A 27,376-nucleotide genomic window follows, 5' to 3' on the forward strand; every position below is an offset into this window, starting at 1 on the left:
AGTGTAGTATCAGAACATATACTACACTTTGAATTATTTATTGGGTAAAAATATATGACCTATTTTGACAAATTAGGCACAGTACAATCAAAAGTGTGGGAAAGTGGAGGTGGTTGGTCATTTTCTATCTTACACTATCAAGAATCATTTCAGTTATCACAATACGGTAAAATCCATTGAAAGCGGTCGGTGGTTCTATGAGAAAATAAAGCTGTGTACGCATTATAAATGTTTCTTTTCTGTGTCTTACGTTATACATTAGTACATTAGGGGTCATTTCGAGTTAAAAGTTTATTTACTGCACTCATCTGGACTAGAGAAAATCATGATTTAAATGTGTATGTCTCGTCTAAATAACTAACGATAATTCTCTGATATGGCCGACCAGACAGGTGATCAAAAAGTCAGATCGAGCGTACCGCGTACCGGAAAACGAAATGAGATCAAAACCAATTTGAAAATGTTATTGCACAAATATTAAGCATTTTGTAGCACCCCCTCATATTTTCTATGTCTCTTTTTACCGAACAAAATATGGAAACCCGTAGGTAACCAAATGAACATTCAGTAAAACCGCAGTTCATATTTAATATACAATTTTCTTTTTAATAACATTTTCACCCCAAACAAGGCACATCGCCACTTTGATGTAGGGGGCTACTATCAGGGACATAAGTTACAGGGGTGCTATGTAGGGAGTTGGCCAGCAAGATGTCGGTTCACGTTACACTTGAACTTCTGCATGTCAGTACAGTTGGGGAAGCAGGGACCCGGAAGGGAGTTCCAAAGTCTAGCGGTTCTGGAGTAGAAGGCTTTCTTACATCTAGGGATTTCTACTGTTAAAGGGTGGGATTTACCTGCTTGTCGGGTCTGTCGGGAGTATCTACGTAGAGGGGGTACAAGTGCTTGCAGTTCGTCAGAGCATTCACCGTTAAAGTACTTGTAGACAAGCAAAGAGATGCAACATTTCGTCGATAGGACAGAGGCTGAAGCTTAGATGACAGTTCAGGACCTATTAGGTTGGCGACTCTCTTCTAAACAAGGTCCAGGAGCGAGAGACTAGTAGCAGATGCACTAGCCCAAATATGACAACATACTCCATACATGGGCGAATGGTGTCCTTATAGAGGTACAGGATACTTTCAGGCGTTAGTAGGTTTCTAGCACGATAGAGAGAACCTACCTTCTTCGCAGCGGTCCTGGCAGTACTCTCAATGTAATTGTTCCAACTCATGTTTCCTGGGAACGTTAGACCGAGGACTTAAAAAGATGTATTTTCAGATAAAGAGTCTTTGGCCATTGCTATTGGTTATAGGGAAGGTTTCTAGGTAAAGTTAGACATAAGGTCGTTTTTAATGTGGAGGGAATATCCAGCTCCAAAAAAAGGGGCACTCTGGATCGGAACATAAAAAAATAAAAATTGCCTTAGTCTAGAAGGATTTCTCCTTAATTGAACGAGGAGAGATTATATGAAGTGTGGCATCAGAACATATACTACACTTTGTTAACGTTTCGATCGATGTAATCTCTGGTCGAAATTCTGTGCAGATTCTCGAGTTCAACAGAAAAATTCCCGAATCCGAGAACATAAAACAGAACAATTAGTATATTAATATATTTTTTTAAAAACAATATCTCCTGCAAGAACCGTTCTAAAATTTATTTTCAATCAATATTTATTCAATAATTACCCTTTTTCCCAGCTGGCCAAAATGGCCCTTTTTCCATTGCTCTTTCTTCCGTTGCCCCTTTTCCGTTGCCCAATTTTCCTAAATTCATAAATTAAACGTAAAATGGTCACCCGTTTCCCGGCCATTCTAATTGTTTTAAAGCAGTGAACTAATTTTTTTTTACCACTAACACCAAGCCCAATTAGCAAACGCATAAAACACCACAAGTAATCGCTTTATTTTTCGCATTATAAGCCGGACTTAGAGTTAGTAGAAGGAAGGGGCCGTGTCTCTTATGACTTTTGACAATGACATATTTTATATTAGAGTTTGACCAGGAACATGAACATGGCCAAAATTAAAAACAAACAAAATCCGTTACCCGGTCATAAAACACTGTCTGGTTCGAAAAAAAAGTGATAATTTTACGTTAAATTTATATGCTAAACTGCTTTTCAGACTGTTTACATGCAATGGCCTAAAAAATAAAGAATCGAATATTTCTTTGCGCAACAAAAAGTTATAACTGCGATTGGCCAAAAAGAAAACAGAAGAAAATGTACCGTTTAATACGTAACTGTTTAAAAATGAAATAAAAACATTAACTATAAACATTCATAATTATAAAAATTAGATATAAAACGATTTATTTAGGAACTGAATGTGGAGGATCAGTATCACACATAAATTTAACGTAAAATAAGTTTCTTCTTCCGAAATATTCTAGTGTGTTAAGGCAGTTAATCAAAAACATTTTTTTTTCTATTAGATATAAATTATGTGCGTTTATTTCGGAAGATGTCTACTTTTTTTAAGCAATTAAGCATGTTTTTACGACATTGCCAATCGAACTTAAATAAGAAAGAAAGAATTTAGTTAACATCCATAAAGAATTAGAATGGTTCAGAAATGTTGATTTTTTTACGATAAATTTATATTCTTCCACTCCAAATACTAAAATGATTGCTTTTCTTTCCGTCAAGTTTTTTAAGAGTTTCACATGTACTCACCTATAAGTTTTTTTAAGAGTTTCACATGTAATCACCTATAAGTTTTTTTTAATAGTTTCACATGTACTCACCTATAAGTTTTTTAAGAGTTTCACATGTAATCACCTATAAGTTTTTTTTAATAGTTTCACATGTACTCACCTATAAGTTTTTTTAAGAGTTTCACATGTAATCACCTATAAGTTTTTTTTAATAGTTTCACATGTACTCACCTATAAGTTTTTTAAGAGTTTCACATGTACTCACCTATAAGTTTTTTTAAGAGTTTCACATGTACTCACCTATAAGTTTTTTTTAAGAGTTTCACATGTACTCACCTATAAGTTTTTTTAAGAGTTTCACATGTACTCACCTATAAGTTTTTTTAAGAGTTTCACATGTACTCACCTATAAGTTTTTTAAGAGTTTCACATGTACTCACCTATAAGTTTTTTAAGAGTTTCACATGTAATCACCTATAAGTTTTTTTAAGAGTTTCACATGTAATCACCTATAAGTTTTTTTAAGAGTTTCACATGTACTCACCTATAAGTTTTTTTAAGAGTTTCACATGTAATCACCTATAAGTTTTTTTAAGAGTTTCACATGTACTCACCTATAAGTTTTTTAAGAGTTTCACATGTACTCACCTATAAGTTTTTTTAAGAGTTTCACATGTAATCACCTATAAGTTTTTTTAAGAGTTTCACATGTACTCACCTATAAGTTTTTTAAGAGTTTCACATGTAATCACCTATAAGTTTTTTTAAGAGTTTCACATGTACTCACCTATAAGTTTTTTTTAGAGTTTCACATGTACTCACCTATAAAAGTAATATTTCGTTCTGGAATAGAGATTTAGCTTACAGTGTTAATCTAAAAATTTGTCATTATTATTATTATTTGCATCTCGCTTTTGTTTGTTTTTTTTGCAGAATATCAAATTAATTTTATAATTCACCAAATTTTAATTATTAAAATAAAAATTTAATTTCATTCATAAAGAGAAGGCAAAGAATAGCAAACAAAGCTCTCACACGTGAAAAATGGTTTTCGAAATAGTAACATATTATTTAGAAATTCATTCGTAAAAATGGGTGGGGACGTTGTCAAATATTTTGTTCTGGCATCGTTTTCTCATTTTGCCTATCAATCATCGATTATTTTCAACTGTTTACGAAAACTTTCAAGTAGCATGCTGTACTAACGACGAACGGATAAAATCTGGCTTTGTTTTAAAATCAAGATAATTCTTTTGTTGTCTTACAATTTTCAATGAATTACAAGGAAAGCATTTCAGAAAATAATATACGAGGAAATTCCCCGGGTGTTTATTTAATAATTTAAAAATCTACAAAGAACAACAAATCTCTAATAAAATATCTATAAATTTTAAAAGAATCGGAAATTTAGAACGGAATCGGTATTTGTATCGGAATCGGGAAATTTTTTGGAATCGTCTCATCACTAATATTTACGAACAAAAAAATGTGTCAAAGAAAATAATTTATTGGATTAGAAGGTGCAGTGCCATGCAGTTTTGATAACATGTTTAAAATAAAACAAAATCAATTTCAAGCGTTTATGAATAGTTAACAAGGAAAAGTAACAGAAGGAAATATGAGAGGAAAAGAAAAAGCGGAAAAAAATAAATAAAAAATAAAAAATAAAACCATGACTGAAAAAAAAAAAGGAAAATATTAATAAAAATCTTCTTACTTGTGTTAGTTGTAACAAGTTCACCATTTACTTCAAAAACTCGATATGTGATGTTGTCATGTGGCGGTTGTACATAGCAAGAAACGTTGACTGGATTCTGATCTTTGATTGTTTCAGATGTTGTGTTCAGTTGAACTTTCGGGAAAAAATTCATGTTTATTTCCCTCGTTTCAGTATATGTAAAGTAAGGTCTGCTTTGGATACTGTAAGTCAAGTTACCTGTATGAAACAAATATTTACAATCAGGAATATAAAACATTCGCAAAGAATACATATTTTTTCCATAATAATTGTAATTTTGCTGTACTTAAAAGAATGACAATGAACACTAGCGCATAAAAATATAATAATACATTTTTATTGCTTGTGGCAGTGAACGATTGGATTTTAGTGAAGCAGAAGGGCGCACAGCAATTGAGCATGTGGTTTATATATATATATATATATATATATATATATATATATATATATATATATATATATATACATACGTATATATACATATATATATACATATATATACATACATATATATACATATATATACAAACATAATATATATACATACATATATATGCATATATATGATTGCAACGTCTTGTCAGACAAGTGCCACTCCCTCATACAATTAAAGTCCATGAGCTCAAATGCCTGAGGGAGTATGTATACAAAGATGATGTTACAGAGTCTTAGCTTTGTACGACAGCTAAATCTCTCTCTCGGTTCAAAATGTTGAGATCCAGCAACAAGTAAGAGCAAGATAACCAGCAACAAATTAAACTGCAGACCAGCTTAATGCGTGTACTGGTCTCCCGCTTTATGTTTTTTTAAATCAGAGATTTGTTTCTCCTAGATAGGTTGCCTTCACCACGGCTAACGGGAGCCCTGTCCACCCCAACACATATATACATACACACAAATATACACGGTGCTAGTTGGCCATTGACCCCGTAAAAGGGTTCATTCGCCCTTTGAAAGGTCTTGTTTTTAATCCTTCAGGGAGACTAGCCGCCCTCCTCACCAAGCAAGTCTGGTGGGGGAACCAGTTTAGTCGCCGGTGACCCGACCATGAGGTAGGTAGTACTGGGTTACATGGAACCAGTAGCATATGACATGACCTGACAAATACATATATATACGTATATATACATATATGTACATATACATATATAGATACATATATATATACATATGCATATATATACATATGCATATATACATATATATATGCATATACATATATATATACATACATACATATACATATATATGCATATATATATATATATATATATATATATATATATATATATATATATATAGCTTTAGTTCCTTCAGCTATAATCGAAACCGAAACCAAAACTTATAAAGAATTCTTGATAAAATTATTTATAAAAAAATAGATTACTAAGGTGCCATCACCTAAAATCGAAACCGAAACCAAAACTTATAAAGCATTCTCGATAAAATTATTTAAAAAAATAGATTATTGGAATGCCATTAGCTATAATCGAAACCGAAACCAAAACTTATGAGGAATTATTGGTAAAATTATTTTTTTTAAATTGATGACTTAAGTGCCATCGGCTATAATCGAAACCGAAACCGAAACCAAAACCTGTCAACTATTCTTGGTAAAGTTATTTATTAAAAGTGTTACAAACAGCCACATCGACATCAAATACTGTTTTATTATTCTGCTAGTAATATAAGATAGATGCTTGATTATATGTTCGAACTGAATGGGGGTCCATCAAAACCCAGTGTTAAAATCAGTCTGAAGAGATTCTCTTCCCCTGGGCGAAGACACACAGAGAGAGAGAGAGAGAGAGAGAGAGAGAGAGAGAGAGAGAGAGAGAGAGAGAGAGAGAGAGAGAGAGAGAGTGACGTGTGACGGCGGAACAGTTACTACACTGCGATCCGATCTCGGAAGCAGATAAAGAACCCACTACGGATCTCATCACCCACGCAGAGAGAGAGAGAGAGAGAGAGAGAGAGAGAGAGAGAGAGAGAGAGAGAGAGAGAGAGAGAGGGGGGAGAAGAGGAAAAGAGAAACAGAGAACGAGGGAGTTGAAAAACGTTCGACCGACATTAGCACCAAACACCTCCCACCTCCTCCAATATGAAAGCAAGTGACAGGTCGTCCTTCAGTCAACGCACGTAGTTACCTCGTTTGCGCCGAGAAGCAGAAAGGAATCAGAATACGATTTCGTCAATTCTATTTTTAGAATCAAGGGGCGAAACAATAAAGGAAAAAAATAATAATTCTCTCGTGCGGAGAGTTCGACCATAAATGCCGATCGTGTAAAACGTGTTTTCTGGACATCCAAGCGATATATCGCATTTCCGAAGGTGGAAAAAACGAAGAAAAAAAAAGGATACCTAAATTAATCCCTCGATAAAGCTATTTTGGATAACCCAAAACGGATGCCGACAGGCATGTTTGAAAAAAAAAAGGAACAAATCGCAAAATTTGCAAAGTCATCGTTTGGAATTTATGTCTCCCACGCGGAGAGGAGACCCAATGAACTGGAATGGGTCGCTCGTCGTTGAAAGACTGAATTTGGTGATTGAAAGTTTCTTCCCTCACAAGACAATTTATTTGGATTAATTGTAGCAATTGCAAATTGTCAAAAGAATTGAACTGTAAGTGCAAAAAACAAACAAACTTTACTTTCTTTCTCTATCGAGCTGGAGATCAGATTTTTCCTCGTGTGGCCTGGTTGCTGCCGTTTACCCATTGTCTTTCTGTTATAGGATTCCCCAATCCCATTAACTTTGAATATATTTGTTTTTTGTTTTTTTTTGTTGTTAAATTTTTCTTTCCCCTTATCATTAATAAATTCAGTTTTATATTGTTTGAAAGTGTCTGTTCTCGTTCTTTCTCGAATTGCATTGTGTTCGATTTTTGTGTTTATTTTGCATCCTCCTGTCTCACAGAAAATAAATTTGTTTCAAAACTTTTTTGTACAAAAAAGAAAATTGAATCCAATTAGGACCTATGAACATACCCCTAATGCAGAAGATTTTTCTGCCTATGATAAGCGTTTGCTATCCATAAATGCCCACCCATATCCCCGTGTTTGCATTTTATTGCATTTTATTGTTATATTTAAATATTACCCCGGCCCGTATGTAATACAAGAAATGGAAGTACATAACAATTAAACGACCCGGATGTAAACGTGACACAGAAAATAACACACATGCTATCATATTAATATATAGATAACCAAAAGAAAAAATCCAATAACACATTTTTAAAATTTAGTTGCTACGGTAATTTAAGTAGCTGTCTTCCTAATTCCCCAATTAGTTTTACAAATATATTCTATCGAAATACATGTTTGCTAGTTTAAAATAAATTTCAGTTTAAATAAATCAAGATTCGAAAAAATTTGTACATTAAATTATTCGTTCAAGCGGTAGATACAATTTTTACATGGATGGTTTTCTTTTATTTGACTTGTTTGAGTTATTCTAAAGATATGGAGAAAGAGAGAAAGAAAAAGATAAAGGGAGAGGGAAAGAACAGGATTTTTATCTCAATAATATTTGCAAGCCATTAATACTCTTAGACCTAGTGACAAAGTTTAAGCTTGAGTTCATCTCTGGTCCTGGTGTCAAAGCTATGATTTCATAAGCGAGTCAATATAATGTACATGTAATATTATGTTTATACAAGATAAATCCTTTCTGTGGATTGACAAGCAAAGAAATATTAGTTAAAGCGAAATGGGTGTCGATAGTTACGTTAAGATAAATTATATTTCAAGTAAAAATGATAATCGTAATTTGTGTTTCTGTTGGTGTGTTAATAGCCAACTCAGAGAAAAATATACTGACAACAGCATATTTCATAGTCGACAAGAAAATGAAATGAGCAATACTGTCGCACTTCTTCTATTGTTAGGTAGTGTTCAATATAATAAACTGACTTACCTGATTCATTTTCATGTAACATATCAAACACAATGCTTCCTTGGGATTGCCAATTTGCCATTGAAGAAGAAAGTCCTATTGAAATCGAAACGCCATTCCAGTACCATTTGTAGGTTATATATGAGAAAATACTGGATATATAACATGTAAAGACATAGCGGTTTCGACTATCTTTAAACGCCTTAAAATATACTCCAACAGATCCCCATTCTGAAAAATAAATCCACCAATAATAAATGATAAATACATGATATAATACATTATACATACATGATACAATACATTATACATACATGATACATGATACAGCAATATTAATGAGTACATCATTGTAAATGTTGCAGTGGAAACAATTGTTTTAAATACTTTTTGAGTATGCGCAGTGCTTATTGTTTTTTGTTAACTAAATTATTAGGTTGGTGCAAAAACAATATGATTTTCTCACATATGTTACTTTTATATATGATTTCTGAATTAATTCATTGATAGCCATGTTATATTTATTTTGAAACGCATTTTTCGCTCTATTGAATCATGTTATTCGTTACTGTTCCTAATCTCTTCATTCATTTTTTGCAGGCTTTTCGAAAGCATGGACAAATTTCAAATCCGCAAGATTTTCTTGTTTCAGTTCAAATTAGGCCGAAAAACTGCCTAAACACCTCGTGATATCAATGATACGTTTGGCCTAGGAACCACTAACGAACGTGGTGCACAACGGTGGTTCAAGAAATTTCACGATGATGACGAGAGCCTCGAAAATGAAGACGGTCGCGGCCGGCCGATTGCGGTTGGTAGCGAACATTTTAAAGCCTTAATTGAAGCCATACGAGAAATTGCATTTGAACTCGAAGTTGACCACTCAATAGTCGTTCGCCATTTAAAGCAAATAAAATAGGGAAGTTCAAAAAGTTGGATAAATGGGTGCCACATAAATTGAACGATAATAATAACAAATCGTCGTTTTGAGGTGTCTTCTACACTCCTGCGCAACAAAAACAACCCATTTCACGAGCGGACTGTGACGTGTCATGAGAAGTGGATACTCTACGGCAACCATTGATGTTCGGCACAGTGTTTGGATGCCGGTGAAACTCCACAACACTTCCCGAAGCCGAAATTGCACTAAGAAAAAGATTATGATGACTGGTGGTCTCATCCATTACAGCTTCTTGAATCCGGGCGAAACGATTACAGCGAAGTACTGCCGACAAATTTCACCAGATGCTCCAACGTATGTGCCCGAGATTGGTCAATATGAAGGGACCAATTATCTTCTATGACAACGCTCGACCGCATATTGCTCAACAGACCCTGCAGAAGCTGAACGAATTGGGCTACGAAACTCAACCTTATCCGCCATATTCACCGGACCTCTCGCCCAACGATGCTTTTTCAAGCATCTCGACAACTTCCTGCACGAAAAATGCTTTAAAAACTGAGATGATGCCGAATCGGCCTTTAATGACTTAATCGCTTCCAGAACTTCGGATTTCTATGCTAATGGGATAAATAAACTTATTTCTCATTGGCAAAAATGTGTCGATTCTAATGGTTTTTATTTCGATTACTAAAGTTTATTATAAAAGAAGTTATGATCTTTTGAAGTTGAACGTCAAAAAAAGACATTATTTTTGCATCAACTTAATATCTTATCAGGTTGCATCGACCATGTGCTCTTCAGAAATCCAAAGTTTTCTCCCAGAAAAATATATTATAAGCAACAAACAAAAACAACGACAACAAACAACTTACTTTCAATACACGTTCCATTCGAGGAAAATCATAGATTGAACCAATGCAACCTGATAAGATATTAGGTTGGTGCAAAAATAATGTTGTTTTTGACGTTCAATTTCTAAAGATCATAACTCCTTTCGTAATAAACTTTATTAATCGAAATAAGAACCATTAAAATTGACACATTTTTGCCAACGAGAAACAAGTTTATTTATCCCATGTATTAATTCTAGTTAAACTCAAAATCTAATAACCAAGTCTTTATAAATGTTTCTTGCCGAATTTGAAAATAATTCAATGCAAATTCTTGACAATTGTTTTGTGTAGAAAACGAACAACCAGGAATAAAGAATATTTATTACTAGGATTTTTATGTTCTGGGATGTTCGTTTTCTGCACATGTTTTTAATTATTTATATTCTATTGTTAAAAGCTCGGGGAGCAAAATGTACCAGCATGTGTAGCACTAAGAAGAACAGCAATCTCTCTCTCTCTCTCTCTCTCTCTCTCTCTCTCTCTCTCTATATATATATATATATATATATATATATATATATATATATATATATATATATATATATATATATATATAGTCACCTGGCGTAGCACAGTCGTAAAATACTTAAATGTGATATTTGAATTTATGCAGATTTCGTATTTATTTTCATAGAGTCAATTATCTATTGATTATTATATTATACCCAATATATAATAATGTTGCTGGCGTAATTCAGTCGTAAAATAAGATAAATTTGATATTTTAATTAATGAAGATTTTGTATTTATTATTATGGAACCAATTCTTCGTGTAATATATATTATACTAGCAGTTCAGCCTGGCTTTGCTCGGGCCCTATGTGCTGGTCATAACTTTATGCGCATATGTATATATATATGTGTGTTAAAGAATTTGACTCATGTCCAGGTAACCTACATCTAAAATTTCAAGTGTTTAGACCCAAAATTGGCAGAGGAGTTTTGAAGAGTCTCCAAAGGTCAATTCTTACAACTTTGAGTACTTGGTAGCCAAATTCTCGCTTCAATCTGATTAGAAAAGCTTGCTGCATGTCTTATTAGCCTTTATGTAAAATTTCAAATGTTTAGACCCAAAATTGGCGGAATAGTTTGCTAGAGACCGCAAAGGTCAAATCTTTTGCACTTTGACCCTTGGCAGCAACATTTTCGGCCAAAACACAGATTCAAATGCTTGCCCTATATCTGAATAGATTTTATGTAAAATTTAGACCAAAAATTGGTTGAGTAATTTGGTAGAGACTGCAGAAGTCAATTTTTTCAACTTTGACACTAATTTTAATCCCTTAACATTTATTGTTTTGGGCTCAAATAAAATTAAAATGTTTTATCCATGTCCAAGTAACTTATATCTAAAATTTCAAATGTTAGACCCAAAATTGTCGGAGGAGTTTGGTAGAATTTTCAAAGGTCAAATTGTTTAATTTTGACCCCTTGATAGCCAAATTTCTAGTCGAAAACTGATTACAAATATTTTTCCAAATCTCAATAGATTGAAAATTGACAGAGTAGTTTGGTGGGGAAATGTACACACACACAAACTGACAATTTCACTTTTATAGATACCCTAGCTGTTCAGCCCGAATTTGCTCGGACCCTATGTACTGTTCATAACTTTATGTGTATATATATATGTTGTGGTGGCAACCACTTATTTGCATATGCTAATAACATAACACTATAAATGGCAAGCCTAGTTTGGCCTTGGTGTGTCTTACTCAAATGCCACCAGAAGTGACGCCGAAGAGCGTACATGTCCTCCCACCAAGACTCTCTGACTCGACACTGTCATTTGTACATATTGTAAATATACCTTTTCTTTAATACACTTATTATTGCGTTATCTTGTTTTTTGCGTCTTCATTGTATTTCCTTACTAATTATTGTTCAACCTTGCAACCACAACAGTTGGCGACGAGATATGAAGCGTTAAATATAACAGTTTGACGAAGAACTATTTTAAAAAAAAAAAAGTACAACGCAAAGGTTGACAATTTTTTTTAAGGAATGCAAAGTGTTGACGAGCAAACGGATTTTACGCTAAAGAGAAGTTTCAACTCAAGTGAAAAAAAACTCTAACGTGGCAAAAGCGACAATTTACGCCGTTTTCTGGGAATCCGACTTGCAAACGAATGTAAAAGTGAATTTTTGTTTTGTCGCTACACGACAAATCTTACTAAAGGACCAACTTGCAAATGAAAAGCGAACTTTGTTCTGTCGCAAAAACGACAGGTCAGACCCGTATTACGAAAAGCAAGGAAGTAACCTACGAAAAAGTTCACCAGTGGATTCTAATTACTGTTCTCCGTAAACAAAACAACAACTAAAGGACTTTTTAATTAATGTTTTGGTTGACGTCGGTACTAAAAGGAAATACCACAGCTAAAACTAAAATTCAAGGAAAGGATTTTTTTTTCTTGAAGTTGTCACTGAATAACGGATAATACAGTAAAACGTCACGGAAAAAAAGGTAATCTCAATTTAAGAGGTATTTTAATTACTAAAATACTAGAAAAAAAACTCAAAGAACTAAATGTACTGCATACATTTATTCAATTGTGACTCGATTAAAAAAAAACCCAAACTCTTTGTGGAAAGAGTTACTTATTAGTAAGTGCCTAAAAACGGAAAGTCAATTCCATTTCGTGATTCCAGATAAACCTGTTTTATTTTTTTTTTGCAGCGTGACTCGCAAAAATAATATATTATTGCAAGCAGCGATATTATTATTGAAAACAGGAGCTTACAGCAATTTGCTTTTTTGTTGTAACCCCAACCGGTGTATATGGTACATGGTACAATATTTTTTTTAACCACACACTAAAAAAAAACAAAAAAAAACATGGAAGACTTATCAAAAATGTTCATGCAATTTTTACAAGCACAGGCTGAGCGGGATGAACGCAGACAAGCTACACAAAACGAGTTTTTGCAAACACAAATACAGGCACAGGCTGACCGCAAGGAAAAGAGAGAGGACAGATTATTGAAATGACAGCAGGAACAAGAAGAAAAGCAGAAAATGGCACAATTAAAGCAGAATAAACTGTAATTGGAACAGGAAGAAAGGCATAAGAAACTACAGTTGGAACAGGAAGAAAGGTATAAGAAACTGCAATTGGAATAGATTTAATTGAGAAATTCGGACTATGGGATAAGCCAATCAATACATTCTGTAAAAAATTAGAATGTTCTTCTCCAACAACAGTAAATATAAAAGACGATTTAAAAGAATTATTTCCTGAGGCATTCACGACTAACTTAGGTCGCTGCAATAAATTCAAGGCCTCGTTTGAACTTAAAGAAAACGCCAGCCCAATTTTTAGAAAAAAGCGAAATGTTCCGTTCGCTGGGTTGGAAAAGATTGATAAAGAATTAAATAGATTGGAACAGACGGGAATTCTATCAAAAATAGAACACAGCGAGTGGGCAGCCCCCACCGTATACGTAAAGAAAAAGAATGACAAAGTTAGAGTGTGCGCAGACTTTTCGGCCGGGGTCAACTCCCTATTAAAAGATCACCATTACCCCCTACCAAGCCCAGAGGAAATATTCACGAAGTTGAATGGGGGTAATATCTTCTCCAAGATAGACTTGAGCGACGCGTATTTGCAAATACCGGTCGAGGAGAATTGCTCAAAAATACTATGCATCAATACGCATAAGGGATTATACAAATACAACCGATTGCCTTTTGGCATCAAAGTAGCGCCTGCCATCTTTCAGCAAGCGATGGACACCATGCTAAGTGGTATTGAGTGCGCATGTGCATACCTGGACGACATTGTTGTCAGGAGCAAATCCCTAGAAGAACATAAGGAACATTTGAAACAAGTATTTACTCGAATACAAGAATTCGGCTTTAAAGTAAAAGAAAGTAAATGTGACTTTTGTATGAGCGAGATTAAGTATCTTGGACACATAATAAACAAACATGGACGACGTCCAGACCCAGACAGATCTGCGGCAATAAAAAATATGCCAGCACCCGATAATGTAACAACCTTGCAGAGTTTCTTAGGACTCGCAAATTATTACCAATCTTTTATTGAAGGAATGCATAACTTGCGAGCCCCCTTAAATAATCTGCTTAAAAAGGATACACCGTGGAACTGGACGCAAGAACGTCAAACCGCTTTTGACAAAATAAAGAGCGCACTAACATCCGAATTATCCTTAACGCACTTTGACACAAACTTAAAAATAGTCGTCGCTAGTGACGTTAGCTCCTACGGCTTAGGAGCATGCATTCAACATATTATGCCGGATGGGTCTAGAAAACCAATAGCGCACGCTTCGAGAACGCTGATACCAGCCGAAAGGGCATATTCACAAATCGAAAAAGAAGCGTTGAGCATAATCTTTGCCGTGACTAAATTTCACCGATATTTATATGGTAGACAATTCATACTTGAAACCGACCATAAACCGTTAGTCACGATCTATGGATCAAAAAAAGGATTGCCGGTATACACCGCAAATAGATTGCTGCGCTGGGGTACAATACTACTTAATTACGATTTCCAGCTACAACATCTAGCATCAAAAAAGATTTGCCATGCGGATGGACTGTCAAGACTGATACCACAGAAACACAATCTGGAAGAATCAGTCATTGCAGCAATTCGGACAAATGTTGAAGTAAAAAATATGGTAGCAAACATCATTAAGGAACTGCCCGTAACTTTGTCGGACATTAAAAGGGAAGCCGAGAAAGACGAATATATAAAGGACATAAAAGAGAAAATTATAACGGACACAAAGGTGCAGGAAGTTTTCTCCATATGTGACGATGTGTTACTGTACAGCGAGAGAGTGGTAATACCCAAAACATTGCAGAATAGGATGTTAAGAGATTTCCACACAGGACATCCGGGGATAAATCGAATGAAGTCGTTAATGAGAAGCTACGTGTACTGGCGTAACATGGACACTGACATAGCGACAACAATTGATAAATGTAAAGGATGCTAGTTAGCGGCAAACTCTCCACCTATAGTACACAAACCTTGGCCGAAAACCGACCAACCATGGTCGAGAATCCACATGGACTTCGCTGGTCCAGTAGGTGAAAACTATTATTTAATTGTAGTGGATAGTTTCACAAAATGGCCGGAGGTAATGCGTTGCAGGAATCCAACAACGAACAACTCAATAGGGTTCCTACACGAGTTGTTTGCAAGATTCGGTGTACCGTATCATCCAAGGTCGAACGGCCTCGCGGAAAGGTTCGTGGACACGCTAAAACGAGCGTTAAAGAAATCCATTGGAACACCAACAGAAAAAGCTTTGCAACAATTCTTGCAAGTATATAGGATTACACCACATCCTAGTACACCATCAAACATATCACCAGCTGATCTAATGTTTGCCAGAAAGGTAAAATCAGCGTTTTACAAACTATTGCCAAGGCAGGCAATTATCCGAAACACTACACACACGAGAAGAAAGAAATATAACTCGGGAGATCGAGTATATTTTAAGTGCTACAGAAATAACACATCTTACTGGGAATGTGGAGTAGTGGATAAACGCATTGGTGATTGTACATACATGATTAAAGGTCCACAGAATATACATAAAAGGCACCTAAATCAGATAAAAAAACGTCATATCCAAGATGATGATGATACGACAACAGTCGAAGAGTAGGACACCATAGATATCATATACGAATCTTTTAATTTGGAACCGCCTCAGAGATATCATATACGAATCTTTTAATTTGGAACCGCCTCAAAATGCACCTGAACCTCGAAGATCAGGTAAGAAAAGAAAAGTGAATGAACCATTAATGGTAAACCCAAAAAGAAAAAGATATTGAAATCTGTGTGACTTCAAATCCTGGGAGGGGGGTGTTGTGGTGGCAACCACTTATTTGCATATGCGAATAACATAACACTATAAATGGCAAGCCTAGGTTGGCCTTGGTGTGTCTTACTCAAATGCCACCAGAAGTGACGCCGAAGAGCGTACATGTCCTCCCACCAAAACTCTCTGACTCGACACCGTCATTTGTACATATTGTAAATATACCTTTTCTTTAATACACTTATTATTGCGTTATCCTGTTGTTTGCGTCTTCATTGTATTTCCTTACTAATTATTGTTCAACCTTGTAACCACAACAATATATATATATATATATATATATATATATATATACGCGCACATATTTCAAGTGTTTTAGACCCAAAATTAGCGGAGAAGTTTGGTACAATCTGCAAATGTCAACTCTTTCAATTTGATCTCTTGGCAGCCAAATTTTCACCCAAAAATTGATTAAAAAGTTATCTGCATGTTTGCTTACTCTTTATGTAAAACTTCAAATGTTTAGACAAAAAATTGACTGAATAGTTTGCTAGAGACCGCAAAGATCACATATTTTGAACTTTAGCCCCTTGGCAGCAAAAATTTCGGCCAAAAAACTAATAAAAAGCTTGTCCTATGTCTAAATAGCTTTCATGTAAAATTTCAAATGTTTAGATCAAAAATTGTCTGAGAGGTCAATTTGTTTTTAACTTCGACACCAATTTTGACCTCTTAATATTTATTGTTTTGGGCTGAAATTAAATTAAAAACTTTGATCCATGTCTAAGTAACCTACATCTAAAATTTAAAATGTTTAGACCCAAAATTGGCGGAGGAGTTTGGTAGAATTTTCAAAGGTCAAATCATTGAACTTTGAACCCTTGACAGCCAAACTTCTGGCCGAAAACCGATCAAAAAGATTTTCCCAAATCTTCATACACCTTATGTCAAATCTCGAGTCTGTAGATTGAAAAGAGTTATTTAGTAGGGAAATGTACACGCACAGACAATTTAACTTTTATAGATAGATAAATTATATTATCTGGAAAAATGGTGGGATCCTTCTATCGATCCAGTAGATATCTCACTGCTGATCCAATTCTCTATCTATATAAGAGCCAGGTACGTCCAAGGATGGAATACTGTTGCCACATCTGGACAGGAGCTGCTAGAAAGGACTTGTCCTGCCTTGATAGAGTTCAAAATAGACTTCGTAGCCTCGTAGGAGATGTCCTTTTCTACTCCTTGCAACCTCTATCTCACAGAAGAGATGTTGCGAGTTTGTCTCTGATGTATCGTTATTTTCATGGAAAGTGTTCGACTGAGCTTCAATCTATGGTCCCCCCTCGCCAAACTTTCACAAGAAACACTCGTCTAGCTGTAAACACTATCAATAATTCCCCCCACTCTTTATCTGTGCCTAAACCTAAACGTAGATTCCATGAACAAAGCTTCTTTCTTAGAACTGCACGCCTGTGGAATTGTCTTCCGTTTTCCTGCTTTCCGGCTGACTACAATATGGTTGTGTTCAAGTCTAAAGTAAATAAGTTCTTGATGAGCCGTTCCATATAAGTTATCAAATTTACCAAATTTTTATTACTAATGATTACTATATTGTCCAATTTCTACTGTACACTCTTTAACCCTTATCCTTGAGTGGCCTCTTGGCCTTGAAAATGTGGTGATGCCTATGTAAAAAAAAACCCAAAAAAACCCCTCTATCTCACAGAAGAGATGTTGCGAGTTTGTCTCTGCTGTATCGTTATTTTCATGGAAAGTGTTCAACTGAGCTTTAGTCTATGGTCCCCCCTCGTCAAACTTTCACAAGAAACACTCGTCTAGCTGAAAACACTATCAATAATTCCCCCACTTGTTATCTGTGCCTAAACCTAAACGTAGATTCCATGAACAATGCTTATTTCTTAGAACTGCACGCCTGTGAAATTGTCTTCCGTTTTCCTGCTTTCCAGCTGACTACAATATGGTTGTGTTCAAGTCTAACGTAAACAAGTTCTTGATGAGCCGTTCCACTTGTTAACAAATTTACTGAATTTCCATTACTAACGATTACTATATTATCCAATTTCTACTGTACACTCTTTAACCCTTATCCTCGAGTGGCCTCTTGGCCTTGTTAAGTGGTGATGCCTATGTAAAAAAAAGAAAAAAAGGAGTATATAGTAATGACTTGAAAAAAAAAAACAATAACTTAGGCGCCATCAGCTAGAATCGAAATGAAAACATTTAGCGTTTCAACTTTAGCCGTTACTGTTTAAGATATCGATAGATGGGTAAGAAAACATTTAAAATTAAGCGATTCAGCGTATAAATGAATAAATTTGCGCATGCTTATAAGTAATAGATGAAATCGACTTAATCTTCCCAAGGTAATTTTTTAAATAAATTTTTGGCCCCTTAGCAGCTATTTTTACTGGCTACAAACCAAATTTAATTTATTTCACAGATTTATATTCAATGTCTTTTTTTTCTTAAATTGGATCAATGATTTTTCATAATACCGTAAACATATTCATTTTCTGTTTCTTTGATTCTTAATGTTCACCCCCCCCATCTCTCGGCCCTTTCAGGATTGCATATGAAATGCGAGAAATTCAACCCTATTCTGTAATATTATATATTTGAATCATTGGTTGTTACCGTGTTCTGTCATTTTTACCATCCGCAAACAGTTTTGAACAGAGAGAACGTGTAAATAAGTTGTCGTAACTATTATGGTCGACATATCTCTTTGTCATTATATATATATATATATATATATATATATATATATATATATATATATATATATATATATACTAGCAAAAGTACCCGTCGTTGATGGGTTCAAAAACAGCCGACAGAAAATGGACTCTGATTTATGAAAGTATGATAGGTTATGAAAAGGAATGGTTGTAAATTTGGGTTGAATTTGGAGGTATCAAAACCAAAGCAAAATATGATGAAAGTAAAAATAAAATTAGATAAACCCCATAATTTATTATACCATACCAGTTCACACTGAAACACTTATCTCAATATTTTGTGGATCTATATTTAAAAAACTTTGTTAAACTTTGTGACATATTTCCATTATATGGAGGTCAGGTGCGAACGAACACCCCATAATTTTATTATATCATATTTCTTCAAACTAAAACATAATTATCAAAGTATACTTACGCAGATAGACATGAAAAGTCTTTATTAAAGTGTGTGCCTATTTATGGAGGCAAGGCGCGAACGCAGACCCCACAATTTTATTATATCAAAGTATTCTTATGTACATCTATATCAAAAACACATGTAAACGTTTTTTTTATTTTTATTTCCATACTTTGTGGACCAGGCGCGTACGCAGACCCCACAATTTTAATGAACCACCGTTCTGCCAGATCAAACATACCCATTCATGTGTCTCGATACATCTTCTATCATTATATGTACTCAGTTTTTTTAAAATAGTCAACCATATAGGAGCCTATTCGTGACCACACACACACACACACACACACACACACACACACACACACACACACACACACACACATTCAGCTTTATATATATATATATATATATATAAATATATATATATATATATATATATATATTACTAGCAAAAGTACCCGTCATTGACTGGGTTCAAAAATAGCCTACAGAAAATGGACTCTGATTTATTAAAGTATGATAGGTTATGAAAAGGACGGGTTGTAAAGAGATAGCTTCGAATTTCGGGGTATCAAAACCAAAGCGAAATATGATGAACGTAAAAATAAAATAGATAAACCCCATAATTTATTATACCATACCTGTTCACACTGAAACACTGATCACAATATTCTGTGGATCTATAATTAATAATAATATAATAAATACTGGCCCAACGGGTTATGGATTGTCTATTTTGGGGTAAAAGTAAGCATACTCACGTTTAGCTGTTAACGTAACCAAAGAAAGGTTGTTTTCCTCACCAACACAGCCAAATATTTTCCCTTCGTCATTTAGAGAAGCATTCTTTATGAGTAATGTTATCTTCGATTGATTACTTGTAATAACATAGTTTTCTTCATCAAAGTTTTTAATAGAATTATCAGCATATATTATTCCTATCATTTTTTTGTCATTATACAAAATGGCATCTTGGCCTATTTTCTTTTCACAAACCAATGTATAATTATTGTTCATCGGTGCAAGAGGTTTTTCATAATAAAAGTTACGACTTCTTTCTGAAAAATAAATAAATACAGGAAACAGTCAATATTATTCAACACTCAATATAATATAAAATCTTAATTCGAAAATGATGAATTTTATTTAAAATGAAGCTTATGGAAAAAAGAAAAAAAAAGAAGAAAAAAGAAAAGAAACCGAAGACATAAAATATTTATTTCCATAAACGTTCTTCGACTCCAAGCCTAAATTCTCTTTCCTCTCAAGACTTTTATAAGTGAAATATATTCATTAACGTTAGACATAATTATATAATTATTAACGTTAAACTTGCATAATGTTATAAATCTGAGTAATTCGCTCTAGAAACCAAGTTTTCCCAGATAGTTTGTAAAATATTTCTGTTCTTTCTCAATCAATACTCACTTTGATGTTGGATGTTTATAACTGCATTTACAACTAGCATGGCATGTGTCCTAGCATTGCCCGGAAGAAATGGAAAATAATTATTTTGAAACAAATATTAGAGTATCAAGGTACCTTGTTATTTTCATTTATATTTTGACTTCTTCAATCTAAAATTTATACATTTTTCATTTAAACATGTTTTTCTCAGTCTGTGATGATGACTACGTCATTGCCGTACGGGAAAGATGAAATATATTTTCGTTTTTATTTTTACTTTACTTTTCAAAATAGAATTTATGTTAAAGTGTAGTATTCGTTCTTATACTTAAGCATTTCTTTCCTCAGGCAGCGAAGGAAAATGTGGGAAGCAATTAAATTGGAAGAACATATTAAATGGTAAAAATTCATTAATCGGATAATATTTAAATCACGGGAAGAGTCAGGCAAAAGGTCGGCTTGTAATCTAGGGGAAATCAGTCAACGTTAATTCCATTTAGAAAAGTGAGAATAAGATAAAAAAGAAAAAAAAAAGAAAAAAAGAAAGATGGTGTGTTGTCGCAAATTATTAAGATCTTGGTCAAAGTTAGACACAAGGTCGGTTTCTAAAATCGGAAAATCCATTTTACCACAAAAATGAACATTAATTAAAAATTGCAGCAATCTAGAAAGTTTTTTTCTTCATTGACTGAATAGAGAAAAGATTAAGTAAAAAATTTAAAGTAAAAACCAACTAAAAAGAATAAAAAACTTATAAAGTCTGCCAATATTCAAAGGACTCATAAAAATAAGCACCTGCTTTAAATTGATAAATATTAAAGGCAGACAATTTTTCTTTAATTTTAAATTTTATGACTGGGAAACGCCGGGCGACCTGCCAGTATATATATATAAAAGTAACGTTTTGTGTGTGAGAGAGAAAGAGGGAGTTCCCCATTGACTCGAAAACGGCTGGGTCGATTTTAATGAAATTTCACACGAACTTACTTTATGCGCATGGCAGTGTTTTTTGATAAGTTATGTATCGGAATGCTTTTGATAAGTATCGATGATCGATGATCGAAATAAATAAATGAAACAAGAAACAGGCCACTGTGACCAAAGTTAACATCTTACGTAGCCTAATATCAGAATGTATTTGAAAAGTTTGATTAACACACAAGCTGGAAGGCTCGACATATAAAATCAACAGTAGATTCTTTTATATGACAGGAGCGCGTACGAAATGGATGTTTCTGTTTAAAGTACAATTGAACCATGAAACTTGACTTTTTCATTTTAAACTTTAATTCAACCCATTATCACCGCACAAGCAGTAAGGCTAGGCATATAATATCACCAGTAGGTTCTTTGATATTACAGGGGCGCATTAGAAATGAATGTTTCTGCTTTTAGAGGACAATTGAAGCATAATAGTTGACTTTTGCATCTTAAACTTGAATTTCAGTCATTATATGTAAAAAAATAATTTTATAAAATCAACAGTAGGTTTTGTGCAGTCTATAAGACTGCAATGCACTGTGGACTAAGTCACTGCAGGAAAGCATTGAGTATTTCTCTCTGTGATCCGTGATGTGTCCCCCAACTAGAACAACTAGATTGAAAAATTGGCGATTTCACCGATTTCGATGACATAAATATGAAAGTGTGAAATATTCGTTGATTATCATTCAAAAATAAAACCATTACTCCCACAAAAAATAATAATGAAGAAAAAGAAGGTATTTAATGCCGAATAAGCCCGAATATTTCTTTTTTTTATGATTTGATCATTAGATGAAATCATTCTAGGATGAAACAATGTTTACTTTGTTTCGAGGGAAGAGTCTTACCACAAATCTTAAAAAAATATTGTTCAAAGAGCGCATTTGTTAAGCAATGATTTTTGTTAATAACCAATTCTTTCGTGTTTTCTTAAAGAAAAATATGTTAAATATTATTTAATTAATTAGAATTTTTATTGAGATGAGTAATTTGTATTATTTATCCAGTTATTTTATTGCGGACAATTACCCTCATCTTCTAGTTGTTGTTTCACGACGTTTCGGCTAATTATTCCTATGACCTTCGTCAGGTGGTTAACCGTGACGGGACAGGAAATCTGAATCTCTGAACTGCACTCTCAGCAATTACAGTCTTCCATAGTTGTTATCGTCTCACCACAGCCAACTAAGCCTCTGGCCGGCTTTGGGTTGGATTGGAACTGTAGAGATTTAACGTCTCTATCCACTGCGCCACAGGCCCCGAAGGGCGATCAAGGTAGGATTTTTTGGTCTTATAAATCCACGTTTATTTATTACGGACTATTATCCTCACCTTCTAGTTGTTATTTCATGACGTTTCGGCTAACTATTCCTATGGCCTTCGTTAGATAAATGGATAAATAATACAAATTACTCATCTCAATAAGAATTCCAATTAATTAAATAATATACCATTTGGTTTGGACCCGACAATGAAAGATCAGATAACAAATAAATGTGGATTTATAATTTATCCAATACATAAGTTTTCTGATGAAATAGATTTTATTACATCTATGAAATAAAAATTGTAGACCAAGGCAATATATATCTTATTTATTTGCGAACTGTTATCCTCATCTAATGATGATATTATTATCATCTAATGATGAGGATAAAAGTCTACAAATAAAAAAATAAGTATACAACTTACTCATCTCAAAGGATTCCAATAATAAAATAATATAAAGCAATGTTTATCATCTTGGAAAGCAAGAATTACTAGACAAGAAAAACTGCCATTTCGTGTAACAATAAAATTGAATTTTTCGGAAGAAGTTTAACAGTAATTATAAGCAGACCTTAAGAAAAATAAAATTATCAGAGGACAGATGTGATATTTTTAGAACGTCAAAAATGTACTTATGTGTGAAAGCAGGTGTGATTATTTATTGCTGTGGTGGCACGCATTCATTTGCATATGTGGATAGTAATTACACATAAATAGGAAGACTAAGTTAGTCTGAGTGTGTGTTCACCAGAAGCCACCGAAGGCCGCCGAGAGCAGATATGTTTCTCCAGCAAAGACTCTCTTATTTGACACCATTATGTAAATATCCTGTAAATATACCTTTTCCTAATACACTTCTTATTTGATCTACCTTTGTTTGTTGAGTCGTCATTTGTATTGCTTTCTACGTTACTTGTTGCAACCTGCAAACTTAACATTTATGATTGTTTGAAGTGATCTGTTTGTAAAACGTAGTCAGTTATTCCAGAATCTATGTAATTAGATTTTCGGAATGATGGAATGATATTAGGTTAATCTTAAAATTTAGGTGATTTAACTAGAATTTCTTTATATTAAGAAAGGGCCTGGTAAATGTGGAGGTGGTAAGAATAGATAAATTGTAGTGTGTAAAAGAGGAAGCCACCTTTTCCTTAAAAGGCTTTTTTGGAAGAGTACTAATAAACCGGAGAATATAGTGAAAATAGAAAGACGAAATAAATGCATACTTTCTGGAAACACACATGAAAATATTAAAATAATTGGAGTTGGAAAGAGATTAACCTAGAAGGCACTTGCTTGTTTTGCTAGTATGTTTGAAGGCGGGCAGGAATATTGACTTTATTATAGAAAATACTTACAAATTTATGTGGAATTGACAGAAAGACCAATAAACAAATCTTCTAAAAACTTTAAATGCATAAAAAGAGTATATGGAAATTATCGCATATTTTTGGAGTATTCTCTATATGGTTCATTCTACAAAGATTAACCAAATTACAATTTGCTTTATATGTGTCTGTGTATGAATGTAGGATGTGCTGGGTGAAAACTTGATTAATCTTTATGATACAGTATACTGAACTAACAGTTGGGAGAAACCTGAAAAAGTTTTATCTGCAAAATACAAAAATTAGCGTAAAACTCGAAAAACTGTATTTAAAGACATGATGGACCACCAGTTAGGTGACAGCTTCAACCAGTGCATTTGCAAAACACAATGGAGCAGCGGTAAAGTAAAACTTGAAAAACTGTACAATGGACAAAACTATATGAAATATGTATTTAAAAACATAATTATACAATAGTTCTCATAATAGTACAATAATATTTGTTTAGCAGACATAATTGACTTACGGTTTGAGTAAAATTATCGATTTTATTAGCAGAAATAATTGACCAACGGTTAAGAAAATTTTAGAAATTGTTCTCAAAAACACAAAGGCTGAACAGTTTGTAGAAAACTTAAAAGACTGGTTACATATCACCATCGACTAATAGTTGTTTACAAAAAGTTTGTAAGAAAATCTTAAAAAGTTGCATTCACAAAAATAATTCCTCAAATTTTGGAGAAAAATATTAAAACAATAATAGGTTAACAGTTCGGGAAAAACCTTTGAAAACTGGTATATAGTCACATGACTTGCAAATATTTATCGGAAAAGGAAAGAATGTTACAACCATTCAGGGTTTCGCCTGCACCGTTGCGAAGATTACCTTTACAGCTGATCACACGCATAAATTATTTGGTTACAGGAAAGGAGCACATATAGAATTGATAATAAGAGACACATAAAAAGACAAGTTTTGTGTTCTTCAGTTTGAATAGAGCTGAGGTGACATTATTTAAAAACATGACAAGATTTCTAAAGGTTTACAAGATGTCAACAGAGATACAACATATTAAGTGATGTCTTTGCGATAACCAGGGACAATTACCGTCATTGAAGTTGAAATTATCAGTACATTTCACCATCAAAGATAGTTTTCTGCAACAGTTTCCTGAATAAATAATATACTCGGTTCAATTTTATAGTTTAATCTCTCAGCTTATGAAAACAAACAATGCAAACAGGTTAATAGAAATAAATCATAAATATACTTACTTCCTACCAACATCTTGATATAATGTAACGGTTCTTCAGAACACCTTAGCATACTGTGATGGTCAGCAAGCTTTATTCCATAGAAGTGTAGTATAGAACTGGATCCGCTACAGTGTGCTGTTATTCGTGTTTTGTAGAAAAGAATATCCTTACATCCCCCAGGACATTCGCATGTGGTTATATTGTTAAAGTTTATACTCCATATTGCATGAGAGTTTATGCATCTGAATGCTGATGAAGAGTTTTCATAATATAACGTTTCCCCATATAAAGCAAATATAGTGGTATCTGTTAAACTTGCTTTTGCTAAAAAAAAGAAAAGAAAAGAAAATACTGATAAAATGAAACAAATATGAATGAAATTTCATACAAACAATTTCACTTTTAAAAAATCTTGCAAAGAGCAACATTTTTGTGTTTATCTAAACATCGTTGAAATAAAGTATTGATGAGAATAATTTTCAGTAATATTTCAACAGAAAAACATTTAATTATTCTTGTACTCGTTCTTGTTCTTTTTTGATACTGATAACTTCCTTATACGAATCACCACAATCAAAACTTAAAATGAAAAACTATAAGATTTATCATAGGTACGAGGTGTCTTCAATAAGTTTCCAGACTTTTTTCGTATGGGCACTTTTATTGATACTGCACATATAAAACTTTAGTTTCTTGTGTGAGCATGTCAACGACCCTTGTCAGCGCCTCTTTCATCTTTTCAATTGTCTCATAACGACAGCCTCTAAAGTTTTTCTTGGGCTTAGCAAATAACCAAAAGTCACAGGGAGAAAGATCTGGACTATCAGGAGGATGACGAACTGTCTTAATGCGCATGACAATGTCTTTCTTTCTGATCTTCTTTGAGCAACCTTGCGACAAACTTCACGCAAATCTTTTGCATCTTCAGTTCTTCACGAATAATTGGGTGTACTGCTTCCACACTGACATCAAACTATGCACAAATATCCATAAAATTATTTATTTAGCCAATCAACTCTGGTATTCTTACTCCATTACTTTTTCCACACCTCTCATCATCCCTAACAGACTTTCTGCCTTTATTGAATCTCTTATGCCACTCAAAAACTGATGCTCGATTCATGCAAGATGGTCCAAAATCAGTTTGAAGCATTCCATAGGTTTCTGCGGCATTTTTCCACCTTTAATTGCATATCGTACTTCTAAAGTATCCTCAAGTCCAGATTACATTTTTGAAATTCACTAGTTGTGATAATCAGGCTTTAGTATGGTGTATTCCAATTCCTGTTGCAGCTATTTGTTTGAACCTGAAATCATAAAAATTGGCCAATCACCTCATAAGATATATAGCATAAACATACTAAATTTTCAAGAGTCTACGACAATTTTAAATGCCTATACAAAAATCTCTTCAAACTTATTTAAGGTACCTCGTACAATTCCTTCTTTTTCACTGTTTCACTAACTCTGCACAAGTTCTTGACGTCTTCTTTGAATTTTCGCTCCCAAATTTCCTACCAATTCCGAGTAGTCTTTATTTCAATCAGCCAGAGAGTCTAAATAAGAGGTCACATTTTCTCCTTTCTTCTTCTGCAGAAAGGCAAACTCTATATAATACGAATCCTCTTCTCAGCATGAGTAAGTGTTATATGTATGCATTATTTTGTGTGAATTCATAGGTTTATTGTGTTCATTTCATATAATATATGAATTATATTGTGTTAAATGTATAAGTTTATGTATATTTCATGAAATGCATGTATTATCTTGTGTTTAGAGTCAAAAGTCTCTTTTATGTACAGTTCATGAAATGTATGCATTATTTTGTGATAAAATTCTCAGTTTGTTCATGTATATTTCTTGAGATGTCTTTTACGATCCGTCTTTTCCATTTTGCGTAATGAATTTAAAAATTGCGTTTACCGAATTTATTGAGAAAGTCGATTAAAATCGTTTTATAGTACTTAAGCGTATCCTCTCCTTCATATTGAGCATGATTGATGGAAAATGGCTGTATTTTTTTTTAATATATTTCTAAATTCATTTTTGATGGTTCCGTGTA

The 27,376-nt window shown here is 33.7% G+C and overlaps 1 protein-coding gene across 1 annotated transcript in view; it reads right to left on the minus strand.

The window, feature by feature from the left end:
* LOC145248628 (uncharacterized) overlaps positions 1 to 27,376 on the minus strand; it is a 157,883-nt gene that overhangs the window by 73,442 nt on the left and 57,065 nt on the right. The window contains exons 6-8 of the mRNA XM_080110305.1: positions 19,831 to 20,127; positions 8,321 to 8,530; positions 4,379 to 4,597 (exon numbers count right to left, since the gene is read on the minus strand). Coding sequence (XP_079966431.1) covers positions 4,379 to 4,597; positions 8,321 to 8,530; positions 19,831 to 20,127 — 726 coding nt within the window. The remainder of the gene's footprint in view (positions 1 to 4,378; positions 4,598 to 8,320; positions 8,531 to 19,830; positions 20,128 to 27,376) is intronic.

The sequence above is a fragment of the Euprymna scolopes genome, chromosome 27, assembly GCF_053919585.1.
Source record: "Euprymna scolopes isolate OS-2025 chromosome 27, ASM5391958v1, whole genome shotgun sequence".
NCBI lineage: Eukaryota > Metazoa > Mollusca > Cephalopoda > Sepiida > Sepiolidae > Euprymna > Euprymna scolopes.